Source organism: Galleria mellonella, unplaced genomic scaffold, assembly GCF_026898425.1.
Source record: "Galleria mellonella isolate WM207_F2 unplaced genomic scaffold, CSIRO_AGI_GalMel_v1 utg87, whole genome shotgun sequence".
Classification (NCBI taxonomy): domain Eukaryota; kingdom Metazoa; phylum Arthropoda; class Insecta; order Lepidoptera; family Pyralidae; genus Galleria; species Galleria mellonella.
In genome coordinates, this window is record NW_026442166.1 from 3,701,611 (window position 1) to 3,725,047 (window position 23,437).

Here is a 23,437-nt window from a genome sequence, read left to right on the forward strand (position 1 = left end):
AGGTCGAGATATTTTCTCTTCTTCTCGGTTTCGGCTTTCACGAGGTTCTCGTCCTGCGGTATGGTGACATCCACCAAAAACACCCTCGAAAGTGCCCGGTCCATCACCACGATATCAGGTTTGTTCGCAAGAACAGTCCTGTCCATGATGATGGATCGGTCCCAGTAGAGCCTGACGCTGTCGCTTTCGAGGACCGGCTGTGGCTCGTACTTATAGTACGGCAACCTCTCATTCGCGAGGCCGTACTTCAGAGCTAGCTCTTGATGGAGTATTTTGGCTACCTGGTTGTGCCTGTGCAAGTACTCTGTGTTGGCAAGAGCTGAACAACCCGAAAGCACATGTCTGAGTGACTCTCCAGGATGGCGACATGCTCGACAGATGTCCTCAGTGCCATCCTTCAGAATGTGCTTTCGGTAATTGTTCGTCTTAACCACCTGATCCTGTATTGCACAGACAAAACCCTCGGTCTCTCCGAAGAGATCACCGAACTGTAGCCAGTGCACGGAGGTCTTCGTGTTTACGTACGGCCCGTGAAGGGCTTTGAAGAACCTTCCGTGCAACTCCTTCTCTTTCCATACGGCCTCCCGCTGAGAGGTACTCAAAACTTCGGGTTTTCGCCAGTCCTCTTTAGCCAGAGAAAGAGGGGTGAATGCTTTGTCACATTCTATGACCTCTCTATGCAAACCCTCGTCTCTTTTCTCCAGAAAATATGTCCTGAGGCTGTCAATCTCGCGGTTGTGCATGGTCTTAACGCTTAACAAGCCTCGACCACCAGCTTTCCGCGGGATATACAGCCTCATGACTGACGATTTCGGGTGATGCATTCTATGGAGGGTCATAGTTGTGCGGACTTTCCGATCCAGGGCTTCGAGTTCGGTTTGAGACCATCTGAGCACGCCAAAAGTGTAAAGGAGTACGGGTACGACCCAGCCGTTATAAGCTCGGATTTTATTGGCGCCCGACAAAGAACTTTTCAGTACTCTTGTAAGGCGCGCAAAAAATTCCTCGCGGACTGACTGTTTCATATCCGTCTCCCTCACACCGATGTTTTGTGACATGCCCAGATACCGGTATGTTTCAGCCTCGGAGAGGGTTTTAATATTAGAGGGATCTGTGGCGATCCCTTCAGTTTGAGTGACCCGTCCCCTCTGCACATGGAGGACCGCGCACTTGTCTATTCCGAGCGCCATCCTAATAGAGCTGCTATAATCGTTTACGATATTTAGCAGCTCCGTCAGGCGTTCGACGCTCGGAGCTAGCAGTTTCAAGTCATCCATGTACAGAAGGTGAGACACTCGTGTACCTCCTCTCCGATACTGAAATCCAGTCCCCGAATTCTCCAGTAAAGTACTGAGTGGATTCAGGGACAGGCAAAACCAAAGTGGACTCAAACAATCGCCCTGGAATATTCCTCTCTTTATCTCTATCCGGTCAGCGGTATCCGTCAATCGCTCGCCCTGGATAGTCAGGATCGTCGTCCACTGCCTCATGCATGCCTCCAAGAACACTCGAACTGTACCGTCGATCTTGTACAGCTCGAGTATCCTCCGGAGCCATGAATGGGGCACGGAATCGAACGCCTTTTTATAATCTATCCAGGCGGCGGAGAAATTCCGACGGTTCCGCTTGACCACGTGCCCAGCGACAGCATCAATGAGGAGCAGCTCCTTCGATCCGCGGCTACCGCCCCTGCATCCGTTCTGAGCGCTAGATAGGATCTTATTCTCGTACACATGACGAGAGATCTTAGCGCTCAGAACGGATGTTAACGTCTTATATATTGTCGTAAGACAAGTGATGGGGCGATATTTAGATGGATCCGCGTTATCGTCCGTCTTAGGAGCTAAATGAGTGATCCCGGTTGTAAGGAAGTTCGGGAGCGCCCTGTTTTCGAGGGCACTCTGGAATTGCACGGCTAAGGTCGCATGGCTGGCCGAGAACGCCTTTAACCAGTAGTGCTGCAATCCGTCGATCCCCGGACTTTTCCAGTTCGGAGCCCGACGGATCGCGGCAACCACGTCTTCCTCCGTAATGGCAATGGCGTTCATCGGCGTTATTCGAGCACATGCTTCCTCAACATCGTGCATCCATGCGCCCTCCTCATGTTCCACAGGTTCAGACCACAGCTGTCTCCAGAAGGCGACGAAATTGGCTGTTTCGGGTCTTTGTCCTGTGGGCTGTAGTTTTGGGCGCTCCAAGTTCCTATAAAACTTCCGTTGATCACTCATAAAGAGGCGATTCTGTTGATACCTCTCAACCCTCTCAGAGTACCGTCGGAGTCGCTTCCCCCATGCAGCGATCTTCTGCTTCAGTTCATCTATGCGCTCCGTAAGTTTGTGCCCGAAGTCCGGCTGGAACAGACGTACACCTGTCCCAGCAAAGGCCTCTTTTACGGAGCGCATAATTCTCGGGCGTGTGTTGCCCTCCCTGAAGCAGAGCAGTCTACCAATGAGGACTCTGGCCTGGGCGATCCGTCGTTCAATCCTTCTTTTCCAGGCTGGTTTCATATTATCCCTTTGGATATTACGTCCAGCCCGGGGCATTTTTGCGCCGGTATATCGGCATACTGCCAACGCAGCGCCAAACAGGATTGAACTCGTCTCTCCCAGGTCACCGCTGCCCTCAAGGTACTGAGGCAGCAGTCCATTTGTGGCCTCAATGGCATCCCGCGTCGCCACATTTGGATATATCCGGGGAAGCTTCGGTCTCTCTTCGAGGGGAGTTCTTCGGATCTCTAGAATCGCCTCCTCTAGTATGCTCCTCATATGCTCTATATCCTGGGAAGTTGTTCCGTCCGCATCCGCTTCTGAAAGCGTTTCGGCAACCACCTCTACGCTAGGTAGCACGTCTGAGATGGGTTGCTCTACGGTCGCGGAATTTGCTTCTGGAACAACTTCACTTCGCAATCGTTCGAGTTCGGTCGCGCTAAACATACCAGAGCGCTGTATGTACCGAACTCTGTCGGCTAGGTTCTGTTCCGAGACGTTATTATTATTATTATTATTATATTATTATATTATTAGTATTGTACTAGTATTGTTCTATTTGATTCGTTTTCTTCAGAAACACACGAGGTAGCGGGCGAAAACTAGTCGTGTACAAAATTATTATCATTCATTGTTGTAAAATCATTTATCTGATCACACAATCCCAATAAAATGATCATAAAATGATCATAAAACTGTACCTATAGTGCGTGTAACATGGGTCGCGGTACGTTCAACAATACAGTCGAATGGCATCTTCATAACTTCTCCATTATTACGTACGTCTTTAGTCATAGATTAACGATGAATAATGTGCAGACGTGACACTGTTATTTTCAACCGATTTCAATGAGAACGAGGTTCTCAGTTCGATCGTATTTTTTTATGTTTGTTACCTCATAACTCCGTTAGTTGTAAATCGATTTGGAAAATTCTATTTTCTCTGAGAGGATATGTACTATATCACATACTTTAGCCTTTGCCATTCTAAGTTGTATAAAAAAAAATAAAAAAAATATATTTATAACTCCCGCTGGACATCTACAAATCACTAGCGCGTACGTGAATAATTCTATCTCGTTCTAACAATAATAATAAACGTAACAATGTCTTTTCTCTTTTATATTACCCCTCATTATATGTTTTCATCTATAGAACCTAGAACTAACCGATAACACTAGGTCGAACGGGTCTTATGGGTTAACGACTGTGAAAAAATATTAAACTTTATGGTTGCTCGTAGCCATAAAAGTTAACAACTCTGTCGCGTTGCATAGTCTATGGTTAGGTTCGCTATGCCAATGAAAGGAGTCATATCTTTTTGTCGTTGCACGTTGGATAGACTGTTGAACAGTACAATACTCGTTTTATGGGATATGCTTACGTTGTTTGTCGATATGTTAGACATTTCACACGTCATGCGATTTGTACATAATCGTACTCCATTGGGGCGACAGGGATTGTTTATAATGTGGTCCAACAGGTCTATTATTAGCAATATACCCTAACAGGTCGACCTGGGGGGATAGGGATTGTTAGTAATGGAGACTGAGAATCCCATTGCTAGCAATATACCCAACCAGGTCGACCTCCTCGCGGTTCCCCCTGGATACTATCATGGTTAATTCCTAATGAATTCATCATGATGGGCTAACTGGTCTGTTTTCATTCTCATCCATCACCCTTCACTGGTGCTCCGCCAGCGTATACCGTTAGCACAGGCGGGTTTACCATACCATTTTAACCCATCAAAACAGGTCGACCTCGACGCAGTTCCACCTAGAAATCATCGTGATTATTTTTTGATGAATTCATCACGATGGGTCAAGTGACCTGCTTCATCTTCACCTATCATCCCTCACTGGTCCCCCGCCAGCGTATCCTGATAGCGCAGGCGGGGTTACTATTCTATTTTTATCCATTAAAAAAAAACATATTCCATTTTAAATTTCTTTTTTCTGAACGAGCCTTAACGCATCTGATTCTGACAGTCGACTTTTTAATACATATATATTCAACTACTTTGTAAATATATCAGAGGGAGACTTTGTACAAAAGTCGATTGCTTGGGTATCTCTGTCCCATTCGTGTTTCAACCGTGAAGCAGTTGTGTTTGCATGGCTGTGTTTCGGTTTGAAGGGTGGGATATGGCGTGAATTTACTGGGTACAGAGGAATAACACCTGAGTCCTCAGGAATGGCAACCCATGGGCGGTATCATGGGCGAAACAGTATACTCTGTTATGTCCATGGTACTGCTCATGTCTATATGCGATGGTTACCACTTTCCATCAGGTGGGCCGTCAGCTTGTTTGCCATTCTAAGTTGTATAAAAAAAATATCCTTTCAGATAAAAAAATAATTTTTCAAATCGGTTAAAACTGACGGAGGTTATGAGGTTAGAAAAAATACCGCATTTAAAACCTCTTTTTTGTGAAGTCGGTAGAAAAATATTAAAAATAAAAATGATCGCGTCTCGTAACGTGCGAACGAACGGACAGACTCGTCAAGTTCGTAAAATATTTATGTTAATGTTTATGCAGGCAATATCGTTTCTAAGTTACTCATCGGTAGGTTGACGAGTATGCAATTGCAGTGTCTGATTGTAAATCAACTATAAAGGCGCTGTCTTCGAGAATAGTAATCCTTAGTAATCCTACTTTTTTTTTTGATGGATGAAAATGGTACGGTTACCCCGCCTGCGCTAACGGGATACGCTGACGGAGCACCAGTGAAGGGTGATAGATGAGAATGAAAACAGGCCAGTTAGCCCATCATGATGAATTCATCTGGAATTAACCATGATAGTTTCCAGAAGAAACCGCGAGGAGGTCGACCTGGTTGGGTATATTGCTAGCAATGGGATTTTTAGTCTCCATTACTAACAATCCCTTTCCCCCCTAGTAATCCTACTATAGTAATATAATTACTATTTACATTAATATTATAAATAGGAAAGATTTATTTGGAAATCACATTTTCTTTCCCTTGAGTAATTTTTTTTTGTATTGTTCTAATTGAACTGTCAAATCTTAAAATCATTAAACGAAATTTCTAATGTAAATAGTATATTCATTTATTTTAACATTTATTATATAAGTAGGTGGGTATTTATAGTAAGGATATTCTTACCATTGTCATTTAAGAACTTTTTAGAATGTTGAAGACCCTTCAATGTCTTCCATTCCTTTTGCTGTTTTTTCCTCACATACTCCTCAAGGGCAGAGTTAACAACACTTGATGCAAGTGCAACATATGGTTCGGGACCTATCATTTTTGATTCTGATCCCTTTCTCGCCAACTCATCGGCCATTTCATTATCTTTAATCCCAATATGTCCAGGGACCCATATCAAACTAACCCTATTATGCCTACCCATAATTATAATAAGGATAACTAATAAGGATGTTCTAAATCAATATATTTATATAAAAAAAAAATAGAGATCCCTACAAATATTACAGTAGTGAAACCCACGGTATAAATTTGCCTATAAAAGCTACAATAACTTATCTTTCTATCTATCTATCCATCCGTGTGAAGTCGAGGCAAAACACTAGTTATTATAAATTGTCGACCACAAGAACCGACCTATGCTTTACTGTATACAATTCCAGTATTCCAAACAACGCTGTGAGAAAGAATACTCTGGAATCGATTAGAAAAACTTTATTTTTAGGGTTCCGTAGCTCTAAAGGAAAAAACGGAACCCTTATAGCATCAGTTCGTTATTCATCCGTCTGTCAAGACTCTTTTTTTTAAAAAAGCGTGAAGGTATCAAGTTAAAATTAATATCATATACTCAGGTCTGCGATCTCTTAGAGCAGTGAAAGAGTCAAGCTTCTAAATCGACGCAATCAAAAGATACGGCCGTTTACGTTCCATTTATATCGCATATTTTGACATGCGCAAAGGGAATCAAAGCCTATAAGGTACTTCCCGTTGACCTAGAACTATGAAATTTAACAAGAAGCAATGCCATGTAGCACAAGTAAAAGAAAAAAATATAAAAACCGTAATTTTGTATTTATTTTATATATTTTTTTTAATCTACGTTTAATTTGGGATTTTTGTTTTTTAACATGTCAATCCCATAAAATCTATAATTATAACTAAACAATACTATTTACTAATAAACTTAAGCACAAAGCAATTTTGGTAGTAGCAGCATGCATTATGCTCTGAATAATACCCACATCAAAAAAAAAAATTTAAATTTGATGTTTTTTCAATATATTCCTTCAATTCAATAATGCACTGCCTTATTATTATTTACTATTATAATTATTATATTATTATCCTTATTTCTCTGTTCGCCCAATGGTTGACTAGTAGAGAACACCGTCCGGTGTTAAGTCCGTCATATGTTCATAATGTCATTGTGCATTAAAGTTTAAATAAATAAAAAAATATGTACAGAACCCTCGTTGCACGAGTCCGACTCGCACTTGACCGGCTTTCTTCTGCTAATATCTCTAAAGCTTTGATGCCGTGTGATCGACAACTGTGATCGATGTGAATCGATACTTATTAACAAACAATCCTAATGAAGTAACGCTGCTGAATATACGAATATACGATAGGCTTACAACAATGACAATAGTAAAGCGGTTACTAGGAAATGTTCATAAAATAAATAGTGTACAGACAAATAATAATTAACGATTTGTTAATACATAGTATAAAGTCGCTGTCGCTGTCTGTCCGTCCCTATGTGTGCTTAAATCTTTAAAACTACGCAACGAATTTTGCGTAAACTATATGATGTTCTCAGTCTTGTCTTTTTTTTTTCTTGATGGCAATTCATACTATAAGGTATACTTCATATTATAAGGTGTATTTTTTTCTTGTAGTTGGCAACATTTTTTTTTTAAATCCGTCAGCATTTAATTTAAATATCCTAATTCTTCTAACCGCTACGTCACCGTATCGTCCAGTCGTATTCGTTTTAAAATAAGAACATTAACATTCGAATTTGCTGTTGTTTAACCAAAATCTACCCGTATATTTTAGTTCTAAATTCAAATTTAAATTTCGAATTTCGTATAAGAAAAACGTAATATCACCTGTGTTATCATAGTGATGCAGCAAACCAGTAGACCGGCGCAGAACGACGTAGCAGCCAGCATGTTCACGCTCGTCGAGAGGGAGGTAGCGAGCCAAGCTACCGTGTACGGTAACGCCACCGCGAGTAACACTCTTCTCCGGCCGAGGCGCATCGCCAACCCGCCAATAATACCGCCCACTAAGGCACCTGTGGACAAGGAAAATATTTTTCTTTTTCACTGAGGTTTTTAAAAAAGGACGCATTAAGATTGCAACAAGTGACAAAACCCCTCTAGTCGGAGTATTCTGTTCAGCAGTGGACTATTAAAAGCTAGTATGATGATAATGAACTTTCATCCGATACATATATGTATATGTATATATATATATATATATATATATATATATATATATATATATATATATATAAGAAAGAATAGAAGAGGCAAAATGCTGGGCCACCTTATACGACATGACGATTTTTTTAAGAGCATAATAGAAGGAAAGATAGAGGGTAAAAGAGGAAGAGGAAGACCGAGGAATAACTACATGGGACAGATAAAGGAAACACTAGGCGTCATGTCGTATAGGGAGATAAAGGATATGGCCTGGGATAGAGCTGGCTGGAGGAAGATGCATGAATTAGTTGCACCGACAAGAGGAAACTCTTAAATGAAAAGAGAGAGCTTCTTCATCTCAAATATTACATATATACTGAATTATCATGATGATTTGTTGTCATAACTACTTCACCAATTCGTATGAAATTTGACATACGTATAGTATTTGAAATGGAAAAGGACATAGGTGACTTTTCATGTTCGCCAATCAACATTTTACGATCACATGGTCGAAGTCGCGGGTAAAAACTGGTAATTATAACTTATGCTTAGGTAAGTAGGGTTGCCAACCGTACCAGTCCAAAAACTATAAAATGTCCACATAGTGTTTATTTATTTATTTATTTATTTTTAGAAAAAACATACAGCCTCGTCCGATCAATACATAGTTAAAATTACATCTATGATTTTTTTTTTATTGGATGAAAATGGTAACACCGCCTGCACTAATGGGATACGCTGACGGGGCACCAGTGAATGGTGATCGATAAAGATGAAAACAGGCCAGTTAGCCCATCATGATGAATTCATCAGGAATTAATCATGACAGTTTCCAGGGGGAACCGCGAGGAGGTCGACCCGGTTGGATATATTGCTAGCAATGTGATTCTTAGTCTCCATTACTAACAATCCCTTTCCCCCCATTACATATATGTTGAGCCATAAATGGTTTACACGTTTGCGTAATTACCCAATTGGTTTTTATATATGTAAAATAAACAAAAAAAAATTACTAAGTTATAAATTTTTATAAGACACCAACAACTTTTTTGCAACTTAGAATGGCAATCAAACTGACGGCCCACCTGATGGAAAGTGGTAACCGTCGCCTATAGACATGAGCAGTACCATGAACATAACAGAGTATACTGTTTCGCCCATGATACCTCCCCCCAACGTATGGAACGTTGCCATTTCTGAGGACTAAGGTGTTATTCCTCTGTACCCTGTAAATTCACTGCCATATACAGCCACACACACCCTTCAAACCGAAACACAACTGCTTCACGGTAGAAAAACTAATGGGACAGAGGTGCCCAAGCAATTGACTTTTATACAAAGTCTACCTCTGGTATGGTTGTATGATATTTTAATATTATTAATATTATTCCTTATAATTATAATTGTAAAGTATGTGTTACTGTACTGATGCTTTCCTGGGGCGTATTGGGACACTGTAAAGCTCACCCAGTTGATCAAATAAATAAATCAATAAGAATATATTTAAAAACAGAAACTATTATTTACTTATAAAATATTATATTTATTTATTTATTCATTAGTACAAATATGTGTACATGGCGGACTTAATGCTAAAAGCATTCTCTCCCAGTCAACCATAGGGAAGTGTCAGAATACTCGAATGCGGTACTACTAATTATTGATGTACATACATACTGAAATTACATATATAAACGAATAAATATATATGAATAACAAATATACTTACACATATATGATATATACCATATTATACACGAATTTGGGAATAATATAAAGCACTTATTGCTCGGATAAAAATAAAAAGTGAACGTGAACGCTTTTTTTGAAAGACGGTTTAATCGGTAGTCTCTTAATGGCATCAGGAAGCGCGTTCCAGAGTCGTGAAGAATGTAGGAGAAAAGAGTTTGAAGCGTAACCAGTACGGTGAGAGGGGAAAGATAATTAAATATAATATTATCTATTAAAATAGATATAAATAAAAATCAATTGTCGAATGTACTCGTATGTATGTGAACGCATCACTTTAAAAGAGCTGCAGATATTTGGCTATTTTTTTGTTTTGAAAGTTGAAGAAAGTTTGTATGAAAGGATTTTTTGATAAAGTGTTTAATAAAAGTGCTCGTAAAATACGTAAATTACTCGTTGTAAAATACGTAATTTTGTAAAAATTTTGATACGTTATGGAATTTATTATATATTTAAATAATTTCTTAAAAAATCAGCTTCAATTGTGACAAAACCAATTATTTTGATTTATACAATAAAATACTAAACCGATTTTGATAAAATTTCTATGGAACCAATCTGTAAGTATATCCTTTCAGACAAAAAATAAATATTCCAAAACGGTTTATAACTGACATAGTTATAAAGTAACAAACATAAAAAAAATTTAACGAATTGACAACATCCTTTTTGAAGTCATTTGAAAATATCCGGAGTCCGGATTCCGGAATTCTTTCAATGTCCGGATTCTTGTTGAAAATTTTCAAATTGCGAAGTGACAACCCTATCTACGCCTACAGTAATAAAATGTAACAATGGCTTCACGTAGTTTATTACCTACGGTGTTTATGTGAAAATATGGCGCGCACGCAAATTACCGTGGTAATATAAATCAAACAGGTAATATTCATTGCGTATCATATTACTGTAGCAATTTAGAGCATATTTGTGATTTAAATAACCGTAACTGCCGTATGGTCCCGACTTATTTTTTTTTATACAACTTAGAATGGCAAACAAACTGACGGCCCACCTGATGGAAATTAGTAACCATCGCCTATAGACATGAGCAGTACCATGGACATAACAGAGTATACTGTTTCGCCCATGATACCCCACATGCGTTGCCATTCCTGAGGACTCAGGTGTTATTCCTCTGTACCCAGTAAATTCACGCCATATCCCACCCTTCAAACCGAAACACAGCCATGCAAACACAATTGCTTTACGGTTAAAACACGAATGGGACAGAGGTATCCAAGCAATCGACTTTTGTACAAAGTCTCCCTTCCCTTAGTCGACTCTTATGACACCCACGAGAAAGGGGTGGCCTATTCTATGCCGGGATCACATAGCGAATGCCTAATTCAAGAGCAATTCTGAAACCTCTGGAAATTTTGATTAAAAGGTGCTAGGCCCTAGCAGCTCTAAGTAGCTCTAAGTAGGGTTGCCAAATGCTATTGTTGATATTTGCACAAATGTCAAAATGTTTTCCCCCAAATTAATACGGTTTCGTTCACTTTTACCCAATCATTAATTTGTGTAGATCTTCACAATTTCATTTTACTATGTAACATGAAAATAGGCGTCCTTATAATACACGTTAAGTAATGTAAGTAGGTATAAAAACAACTTAGTATGTATAAATCATTCCAGAATCTTGCAATGTAATTAATTTTCCTGCCTTATTGACATTATTATGGAGAATAATTTCATTATCAGCTATTAAATCTAGTTAGCAGCTGTTAATTTAGCTCTCAAGCAAGACGCCGAATAATATAAATCAATCAATCAATGCAAATTAATGAACGAACTTAAACTAACTGATATACAGGAACACAATTGCATAGTCGAAATACCTTTTAACATTAATTTCAATATATTAATCCTGTAAAGGTGAGTACACACTAAACATTTACCGTGTATTTTTATTTTATTTTAGCTCAAAACCAAATGCTTCGAGAAAAACGGGTTCAATTTTGTTCATACAATTTTGTGTAATAGTTATGAGTGGTTCCTTTATAACTTCTGTATTTTTTTGTTTTATAATTTTTACATCTTTTTATTTATTAGATAATTAAATATAGACACGTCAATATACATTACATGCGTAAGTATATAGAGCTTTGATTAAAAAAACGAGTCGGCTAATTTAAATTTGAGCCGTTTTTGAAACTTAATGCTCTATAACCTAAGCCTGTATCCTGCTCCATCTCATATAGTACGCGTATACGAAATTTGATAGTAATTAGTTAAAACAGCTTTTCCCAAAGTGGGCGATAACGCCCCCTTGTGGGCGCTGGAGGCCTAAAGGGGGGCGGTAAGAGACCCAGAAAAAAATTTATTAATTTACACAATTTACACAATAATTGATCAATTTAATTTGAAGTAATAGTGATTTTAAAGTGGTTTAAAAAAAATGGGGGCGCTAAAAAATAATTTATTCTCAAAGTGGGCAGTAGACAAAATAAGTTTGGAAACCCCTGAATTAAAACAATAACCTTATTCATAATAACGTCAAACCTGTCATAAAACTACTTTATGTTACGACGAACACAAACAAGAACATTCGCAAGAAAGTTGCATTGAACCACAAAATTGTTTTTACTTGTATCGTTCGTGAGATATTTACACTCTAGTGTGTACTCACCTTAATGCAAGTATTGCATATCGTATAGAATAAATTTCTTAACAGAATCAAATATCCGGAAACACTGTATAGACGAGCGAAAATCCGGACGAAACCGGACGGACGGTAACCCTATGGGTGCCAAGTGACTCAAGTGGTAATTTATCGGTCATTAGTCTATATGTCGACTTAATTAACTGTTCACATTAGATTACATTATTTAATTAACATATATGATTAGTGTAACTAAACTATTTTTAGTCTTTATTTAATTGTTTAACTCATTTTATATGTAACTAGATTTTTGTCCGATACTTCGTACGCGTGGATTTCAGAAGTAGAAAAACCAACGAATTAGACCACTGGAAATGGGCGTATTTGTAATGGGAGATATTTAAAAAAATCTTATACTCGTAAGAGGTGTGTTTCGGTTTGAAGGGTGGGATATGGCGTGAATTTCCTGGATACGGAGGAATAACACCCGAGTCCTCAGGAATGGCAACGCATGGGGGTATCATGCGCGAAACAGTATACTCTGTTATGTCCACGGTACTGCTCATGTCTATAAGCGACGGTTACCACTTTCCATCAGGTGGGCCGTCAGCTTGTTTGCCATTCTAAGTTGTATAAAAAAAAGGTCTTAATATGATAAGTCCAATAGATGCCAAAACAGCTGATTTTCACCACCGTACAATCTGCCATAAACTAGAGTTCCGTTCCAACAATTTGGATGAGTGGTAATTCTCTACCGTGCGTTTTCCAAGGAACTTTCTTCCACGCACAACCACTCTTTGTATTCAACTTCCAGCAGCAGTATTACCGAACCGATACGACATCGTAACTTTCAAGAAAAGAGCATATTCCATTACATATTTTTAAAAGGCCGGCAGCAAACAGTGTTGCTTGATCACCCTCATGGGCAGCAGTAGTCACTCACCATCAGATAGGCTGCATGCTCGTTTGCCCTCTGTGTTTTTAAAAAAAATCCACGCATGCGATGTAGCTGGTAAATGGCTTTTAATAAATAAATAGCTGCGGGTCTACTATGAAATGAAATTCCGAAACTTCGGACTCAATTTCGTGTTTTTGTTTATACCAAAATTGGACCAATAAATGGCGTTTAACATTTCGATCGTCATACTTTCTATCATAATAGTCTAAAGGAACAATATTTTTATATTTTGTAATCTTTCCAAACGGCATGTATTATGTAATTTTAACATCAAATTTATGTTTCGTTTGGCTCAGAAATTTCGGAAAACATTTCACGGTAGGCCATCTAACTCCGCGAACATCGTACCGTCTAACAGTGGATTCTTTAATTTTTTAGAATTTTTAATACATATTCTGCTATTGCGGACGCCGGGTCAGCTAGTAAGATAAAAAAGAAAAAAGAAAATTAATAAGTCAACAATTACATTATGTCAAAAAATAAAAATTATAAAACACGCCTTGGCAGGTCACTCAATTGTTTTGCCTTCCCGGAACCTCTCCACTAACACTTGAACTTTATGGTATGGTATTAAAGTTCAAAATTGACTTTTAATTAATATTACGAATCATTTGCATGGGAGTATACAAAAGTGTGATTTTTAGACTTTTTCAGGCAATTTATTTAAGTTTTTCTCACCGTAAGAACCATCCTTGTACTTCAAGGATGATTCTTACTATTCTAAAAAAAGAATTAACGAAATCGGTTCAGCTGTTCTCGAGATTTGCGCTTAGCAACACATTCAATGATTCATTTTTATATTATAGAAGAATGATATATTACTCAGAATGAGATTCGATCCACTGTATCCGTCTGTACTTATCTAGAATATTATAAATCTCGATAAATGGTACTAGACATTATCTGTTACATCGTACTCGGTAGAGATCTTAGCTCAGACAAAAATAAACGTATACACGCGACAGACAGAAACACGTTCTATATATAGATACAGAGATGCAATCATTCAACTGAGAAAATATTTTATTAGAACTGATTTTTTTTTCTATATTACTTCATGAAACTTAGAACTGTAAACAGCCTGACGGAAAGTGGTAACTGTCGTCTATAGACATGAACAGTATGTTCAAACAAGAATACAACCATGTTGTCTTCTCGTTTGAAGCATGAGACACAATTCGTAGAATTCTACTATTACTGCTAATCGAATGTCGGTATCGTCCTTTCGTATCAAGAATTTCTGGACCACTTTTGAAGGCTTCAAATATAGGCCATATTTAAGGCCTTTAAAAGTATCCCAGAACGACATATTTACGTGCCTTCTAAAGCACAAAGCATATAAAAAATATTTAATTATTGAAATATTTATTTTTAAATATTAAGGTTTTGGCTGGGATTCGAACTTGGTATCCCCAGACAGTAGTGAAGCATTGTTCAATTGAGCTGTTGCCACCCTACAATTGTACTAGTGACAAAATTATAGTTTAAGAACCACTGCTACAGCGTCATCTTTTATTTATAACGTCTGCCCCACGTTGGCATCCCTGCCAGACGTGACGGAGCCTCATGCCAAGTTGGTATGCATCAAACTCTACGGTGCTCTTTTATATATGATAATAGAATGGCAATGGTGTACCGGTGGAAGATAATAAATGAGGATGAAGTCGGATCAGTTGGGGCATCGTAACGAATTGGCCAGGATTAACTATGATTGTTTCCAGGGCCAACCTGATAGGGACTATAATAATGGGGCTGTATTCCCCTATTACAATCAAGACGAGAGATTAATGAACTCACTGTATTTATGTCGTTTCCAACAACAGTTTCGACTTCATCCGGAAGTCTTCTTCAGAAGGCGTTTAGCGCTTTGCTTCATCACGTCTCGCCTTGCACTGAAGGCGCCTTTAATCATACACAATATACCTTGTCATCATCTTCCTCATCTTCCTACCCTTACCCCAATTATTATTTGGGGTTGGCGTAATATGTTTTTTATTCTTTTTTTTTTGTAATATCAAAAAGATTTGGGTTATTGTGTTACAACCGAGCACCTGCGTGACGTCAACCTTTTTTGGGAGGGGGGAAAGGGTTTGTTGGCAATGGAGTTTGATAGCCCCATTGCCAGCAATATACCCTATTAGGTCGACCTCCACGTGGTTCCCCATGGAAACCATCGTGAACAATTCTTGTTGAATTCGTCACAATGGGCTAACTGACTTGCTTCATTCTCACCTATCATCCTTCACTGATGCCCCGCCGGTGTATACCGATAGCGCGGGTGGGGTTACCATTCCATTATCACCCATTAAAAAACCCTCTTTGGAAAAAGAAATGAATATCAATATACCTTGTATTGTAATTAAATTGAGTTGATAGTCCACATTACTGACATTTCCTTCTCGTCCCAACGATGCCATATTAGGTGTACCTCGATTTTATTAAATATTTAATAAATCGTGGCAAAATTTATTGTGCAAACCCCTGAAAACCGTTCTTTGAAATTTTATGTCCATACTTTTCGCATTTTATTACTGTATTCGTAAATGCGCTCTTACTTTTTACAGCATTGGGATCAATAAACGTTCCTCGAACTGTGACAGCAAAATAAAGAAGTCTAAAATGGCTGCCGTTAAAGACATTGGTATTTGCTAGAATATTATTTTTGCACGGATTACACTAGCCTCCGAGTAACGATCTAACAATTTACTTGAAGATGCCTCGTTTAGAGGTGGAACATGTGTCGCAAAACGTGCATGAACAAAATGGCAATCGGAGATTGATGGCTAACATGAAAAAGTGTGAAATTTCTGGTTGTAATAGTGGTGGTCAATCTTCGAGTGTTGGCAGTCGCACTCATACTAATAGTAGCGGAATTAAACAAAGTAAATCTAATCAAATAGCCAGTAATATGACGCCTAGTTTAGTAAAACAATTGCTAAATCTCTTCTTAGTTTATTTACAACAAGATTGTAAACCTTAGGCTTTGATCGTGTTTTAAGAGGGACATTGCTGTCCATTCCTCTATCATTAAGTTCCCTTTGACACATCTTACGACTCCACGGGAAAGGAAGAGGTAGCTATATTCGGACCACACAACATACTCTCATATATTTCATTGCCACATCCCATTCTTCTAACCGAAATACAGCCATGCAAACAAAACTTCACGCCAAAACACGAATAGGACAGAATTACCCAAGCGGACGACTTTTGTACAAAGTCTAGTAAAGTATAGAAAGGATTAAAACCGACAAGGCGTTGAACGAGGCCTGAGTTTCTTTTTAGGAATGCCACAGCGTCAGTTCAACGTCGATTTAATTTAGTACTTTAAACTTTTTTATTTTGACACTGAGCGATTGATTTTCCTTAGGTATTTAGGTTAGAGTGACATGTCCGTTCGTTGTACTTTTTGGACTGGCCGATCTGAATATTTGCACGATGTGTTTGCAAGTATTTTAATTATTTTAGAGTTTATTTTGTGAGCGTTTTGCTGCAGTACAGTAAAATAGCAGCTTGACTTATAGATGGCAAAGGTCGTGAGTTCTAAGACTCGTGTCCACTAGTTGAACATTTTTGGATTATCAAAGAAGTCAAACGGGTTCCAAAGCGAGATTCTCAATTCGTCTGTATTTGTATTTTTTTTTTTCTTTTAAGATCAATACGGTTTACGCATATTTGATAATTACGAAAACTGCCATTTTACAGAGCAGAAAACTGGTTGATTAGAAGCCAGATCTATTGGTAAATTCAAATATAAACATTTTAGATTTCCAACCGACTTCAAAAAATAGGAGCAGGTTCTCAATTCGTTTGTATTTCTTTATAGTTGTTACCTTATATATTAGAACTCTGTCACTTGTTAGTGACTATTTTAGAAATTATTTTCTTACCTGCAAGAATATACTTTCAGATTGATCCCATAGAAATTTTATAAAAATCGATTTAGTAGTTCAGTTTCAAATCAATACAACGGGTTTCTTTACTATTTTATATTAGAACAAAATTTATTTGAGTTAATTCTATACATATTCTCCCTCAGTTCATAAAAATAAGTAAAAAATAGTTTTAAAATAAACATACGAAGCCCTTTCATATGATATCCCATTTGGATTAGATAGTCAATTTTGAAGTTTTGTTTGGTACCTTTTTTAATGTATGACAATGGTATGGTCATCCCACCTACATTGGTGCGGCATCAGTAAGGGATAATAGATGATGATGAAGCAGGCCAGTTGGCCCATCGTGACGAATTCAACAATGAATCAATCACGATGATTTTCAGGGGGAACCGCGTGGAGTTCAACCTAATATATTGCTGGAAATGGGATTGCTTATCTCCATTACTAATAATCCCTTCTAACCCTTTTTGGTCCTTTTAGGACCCCTAGCGAAATAAATTTTTCTCAGTTATTCCCACTGCAATAGGTGTGGTAGTAACAAAATGCAATGTTTGCATTTCCACCGCATATAACGTAACCCAATATGTTTATACCATCAAAGCATTTATAAATATCACTGCCAATACATTGCTTCACAATCTAACACAAAATATGTTTACTTTGATGTAAATTTTTATATCTACTGCCATTACCCCATACTGCTGTCCAGTTTCATGATATATTTGACGTGGTACAACCATTAAATCGCTGTAATGTCATAAGTGGACAGTATAACGCAGGCCTGTTCAAGCTGCGGCCCGCAAACGTTTTATGGTAATTCGAATGTAAATTGAATTGTAGAGGACGTCAATTAACATTTTGTGCGTTTTTAATTATGTGGACCTTCCACCCCCCCCCCCCCCTCTCCGTCTCTGTACCTTTTTTAATGGGTGATAATGGAATGGTAACCCCGCCAGTGCTATCGGTATACCCTGGCGGGACTCCAGTGAGAGATGATAGGTGAGGATGAAGCAGGTTACTTAGCCCATCGTGACGAATTCGACAAGAATTGTTCACGATGGTTTCCAAGGGGAACCACGACCTCATAAGGTGTATTGCCAGCAATGGGTACATTACAATCCGAGTCCCCCCCCTCGTCTCTGTACTTCACTTCACTATGAAGTAGCTTTCTTCATGACAATTTCGGAATGTATAGCAAATTTCATAAAAATAAACGTGAGTGCTAGCACATATAATTATAATACTAGTATAATTTTCTGGGTTAACTTAATTTTATTCCAGTTGTCGTTTTTTATGTAAACATTATATTAAATCATGTAGAAAACTATTTGTACCAATAAAAAATGATTTATTTTTCGTCTTAGATTATATAGATAGAGTGCCTCCATACATATGCTTCGAGAGAAACGGGTCAACGTTTTTTATAGAGTTTTTCGTGATAAATAGTTGTGAGTGATTCCTTTATAACTTCTATGTATATTTTGTCTTATTTCAGCATTTTTTATTTATTAAATAATGCGTCAAAGATATATTTTATGCGTAAGTATATACGCATAAAATAATATAATAGTGATAAAAAAAAACGAGTTAGCTAATTTGACAATTAGCTGACAAAAAGTAGTTTTTGTTATTTCGTAGATAACGTCAAGCTGCGAGTTTGATGACCTCAATCCTACAGGCCAGTGGTTATTGAGCTTTTGACATCCAATCTAAGAGTCTTTGCCAACTTTCACATTTATTATATTAATAGTATTATTTAGATTACAACTCCCAACAATTTTTTTTATACCACTGTGATGGCAAACAAGCATACGGCCCACCTGATGGTAAGTGGTTACCGTAGCCTATGAACACCTGCAATACCAGAGGCATTACGCGTGCGTTGCCGACCCTGAAGAAACCTCTTTATCCCCCTTTAGAAGAACCCCATGCTGTAGTCTCTTGGGAAAACCTCGGCAGGGAGCTCATTCCATAACCTGAGTGTTCGTGGGAGGAAATATCTCTGAAACCGCGCAGTACGCGACCATTGAGGCTGTAGGACATGAGGATGAACTCCCTGTCGATGGCGAGCCGTACGATGGTAGAAAGTGGCTGTGGCCATCATATTGAATAATTCCTCTGAGCACAATCCATTGTACAGGCGGTAGAACACGCAGAGTGAAGCAAAATCTTTCCTAAGACTCAAGGGTTTTATACCGCTTGTGAGCTTGGGATCATCGACAATTCTCATAGCTCGTCATTGCAACGAGTCGAAGGGTTCAAGCTGGTATTTAGGTGCACCGGACCATAAGTGACAGCAATACTCCATGTGGGGCCGGATTTGCGATTTGTACGGAATGTTGACAACAACTGCCTTATAATATATTTAAAATCGCCTGAAGGGCTCCGAAGCTCTACCGTGCAAAGATTATTGTATACATTCAATTAGAGATAATAAATCGTAATATTTCAGGCTAATGGATACAGTGTAGGGAATTGATTGATTGCTACTGGATTATTTTGTTATTTCCCAACGCATGGGGGGTATCATGGGCGAAACAGTATTCTCCGTTATGTCCATGGTACTGACCATGTGTATAGGCGACGGTTACCACTTTCCATCAAGTGGACCGTCAGCTTGTTTGCCATTCTAAGTTGCATAAAAAAAAACAATGCAAGAAAAGACATTTCAGTCATGGCGATTTCAGTCATGTTAAATTAAAATTAATATAATTGAATAGTAAAATTTATTAATATATATATATATATATATATATATATATATATATATATATATATATATATATATATATATATATATATATTGTTATTCTAAAGAATATTATTTTTTCACTGTGACCCTCTACAAACTCTTCTTTTCAATTGACACATTGAGAGATACAAGAATGGGACAGAGGTGCCCATGGTGTGGTTTATAGTTTCCTCCCTAATCTTTAAATTAAAATAAATTAAATTAAAATTTAATAATAAATAAATAAATGAAAGTGTTATTCAAAATCTAGTGTCTGATTTATATTGATACGCTAATTGGAAGTGATTACCTACTTCCGAAATCCACGCATACGAAGTTGCGGGCAAAAGCCACTAATAAAATACTACACGTAGCATTATGTAAAGTGAAATGGAAAAAAAAATAAGAAAGTGATACAATCTCGACATCAGGAAACACTCGGCCTTTAATCTTAAGTGGAGAAAAGTAATTTCCTAGGAAATATTAATAAAGTATCGCATACAAATTATTATTTAACTTGTACGCAAGAAACTGAAAGCTTATCTAATTGAATTTACATACATACATACATATCTGTCACGCCTGTCTCCCATTAGGGTAGGCAGAAACAATGGAACGCCAAATGCTTCGATTCAAACAAACCTCTTTCGCTTCTTCCACATTCATCAATCTTGTCATACACGCTCGTCGGTTACGGGTACTTTTAATTTGGCCCTTCTTCAGCACGTCGCCTAATTGAATTTATGTATTCGTAATCACTATTTTGAATTTGTTCACATACGTCACGTCTTTCATACTTTTCATAGGATAACATGTATCATAGTTGCTTATCGTCAAACTCTTTGTTTATAGCATTGCTATGCAAAAAAAAAATAATTAAAGATTTTGTGTCACAAACAAAAATGGACTTAACTAAACTACTGAATTTATTTTGTTAAAATATCTATAAGAACAATGTGTAAGTATTAAGATTAATCTGTAAGTATTCCTTTAGATAAAAAAAAATTGATATCAGTTTACAACTGATGGAGTTATGAGTTTTTTTTTTTATGGTTTGCGGTACAATATTTAAGGCATCCCGTCCTCGCTATTGGATACGGGTGACGGAATGCCTATACAAGAGGGTACATGGTGGACGCAATTTAGATGCAATATTTGAGGAGCACTACGGCCGGATACTGCAACAAAAAAAGAGTATGTGGTCGGCCCCCGAACTGGCGACCTCTGCTGTCTACCGGTCTCCAGTTCGAGGGACGACCGAATAATATTTTATTTATTCTGATTCGATAGTTATGAGGTATTAAAACATGAACCAAATTGTGAACCTCATTTTTTGAAGTCTCTTGAAAAGGGAGACTGTACAAAAGTCGATTGCTTGGGTACCTCTGTTCCATTCGTGTTTCAACCGTGAAGCAGTTGTGTTTACATGGCTGTGTTTTGGTTTGAAGGGTGGGATATGGCGTGAATTTACAGGGTACAGAGGAATAACATTCGAGTCCTCAGGAATAGCAATGCATGGGGGGTATCATGGGCGAAATACTATCTGTTATGTTCATGGTACTGGTCATGTCTATAGGCGACGGTTACCACTTCCCATCAGGTGGGCCGTCAGTTTGTTTGCCATTATAAGTAAAAAAAAACAAATACAACTTCAATCGTGGCAAAACAAATTATTTCGATTTAAAAACTAAACTGCTGAACTAATTTAAAAAAAAAAATCCAAATCGATTTAAAAATGACGAAATTATAAGGTAACAAACATAAAAAATATAACTCCTTTGTATATATATATATATATATATATATATATATATATATATATATATATATATATATATATATATATATATATATATATATATATATATATATATATATATATATATATTATAAATATAAACAAATTACAATTATATAGGTAACAGCTTCCCTCAATCCCTACCATCAAAGCCTAACTACGACTGTCAACTCACATGTCAAGCGTGGTAACTATTGGGTGGTTTTGCCAATGCAAAACCACCCAATAGAAGAAAGTTTATGCTCAGCAATGGACATTTTACAGTCAATATGATAATAATAATGAATATAGAAATAGACAATTCTATTCGAATCCTATCTACATAAATGTCCACATAATGATATAACACTGAGCTCCAAGAAAGTGAAATTTACAACTAATGACAATGTTACCAATTAGAAAGTATAATCACATAACACTGCGGTTACACATTTTTCATTCATGTAAGTTATTGTAAATTGAACGATGTAAAAAGCGATTAGGAGCATAAAATAGGAATCAAATGTTGATGGGTAAAAATGGTATGGTAACCCCGCCTGCGCTAACGGGATACGCTGGCGGAGCAGCAGCGACGGGTGATAGATGAGAATAAAAACAGGCCAGTTAGCCCATCATGATGAATTCATCAGGAATTAACCATGATAGTTTCCAGGGGGAACCGCGAGGAGGTCGAGCTGGTTGGGTATATTGCCAGCAATGGGATTCTCAGTCTCCATTACTAACAATCCCTTTCCCCCCAATGAATTATTATTATTTCAGCCGTTAACTGTCCACTGCTGAACATAAGCCTTCTACATACTGGGAGTTTTGCCAGTAGTTGTCACGCTTGGCAGGCGGGTTGACAACCGCAGTTAGGCTTTTAGGGACGCTGCTGCCCATCACTCGCCCTCCGTTTGTCCCCGACATCCACGGGAAAGGAAGGGGTGGCCTATCCTATGCTGGGGCCATACGGCCTTGAATTAATACTGGCTATATCCTACGATGTCGTAGTACATAAAGTATCCTATGTATTAAGTTAGACAATATAATAATAATAATATTTTTGATTTCGGACTTTTTTGGTCTATTAAATATTTATTAGTAACAATATTCTTAAAACTAATGTTAGTAAATTTACATACAACCTGTCTGTGTACTAAAATTTCGTTCAAATATGTTAAGTAGTTTTTGCGTGAAAAAGTAACAAACATTCATCTATCCATCCATTCGTCTGTCTATATATTTCATGTACAGAATTGACCTCTCTACAGATTTATTATAAGTATAGATTTCTTATGTACAGACGTCGTCTAGTAACAATTTTATTGTATTTGTAAAGTAGTACCTTAATATGTAGTAGCAATTGTCACTGCGCAGATGCTCTGAAGATGTTGTGGTTATTAAAGAAACCACAAAGAAAACCGCAATTGTAGAGTGATTTCATGTACATACAAACTATGTACATATATAATATGTATATATTCGTACAGTAAAAGCTCTTTATTCGCGGTGTATACATTCCATAAATATACCGCGAATACAGATACCGTAAATATGGAAAACCGAACCGCGGCAATAGCATTTGACAAAATACTTTAGTCATAGTTGTAATAAGATCTGTTTTACTTTTTTATTAGTCCATTTGCCGACGCCTTTACAAAGGATACAGGATCCTTTTTAATAATATGTACCGATTAGATCCGCAAATATAGGAATTGGGTCAGAATTTTTTAATCATCGAATATAATAATTAAAGGAAGCAAATAAAGGAAGTGTAAATAAAGAACTTTAGCCTGTATATAGCTGTGGGAAAATAATAGTAGTAATAAAACCAATGTTTATAATATAT

General features: G+C 37.5%; 1 protein-coding gene across 1 annotated transcript in view; it reads right to left on the minus strand.

Moving 5' to 3' along the window:
• Window positions 1-23,437, minus strand: part of LOC113519993 (facilitated trehalose transporter Tret1-like) — a 129,845-nt gene that overhangs the window by 6,445 nt on the left and 99,963 nt on the right. Inside the window, exon 5 of the mRNA XM_052902013.1 lies at window positions 7,552-7,739. Coding sequence (XP_052757973.1) covers window positions 7,552-7,739 — 188 coding nt within the window. The remainder of the gene's footprint in view (window positions 1-7,551; window positions 7,740-23,437) is intronic.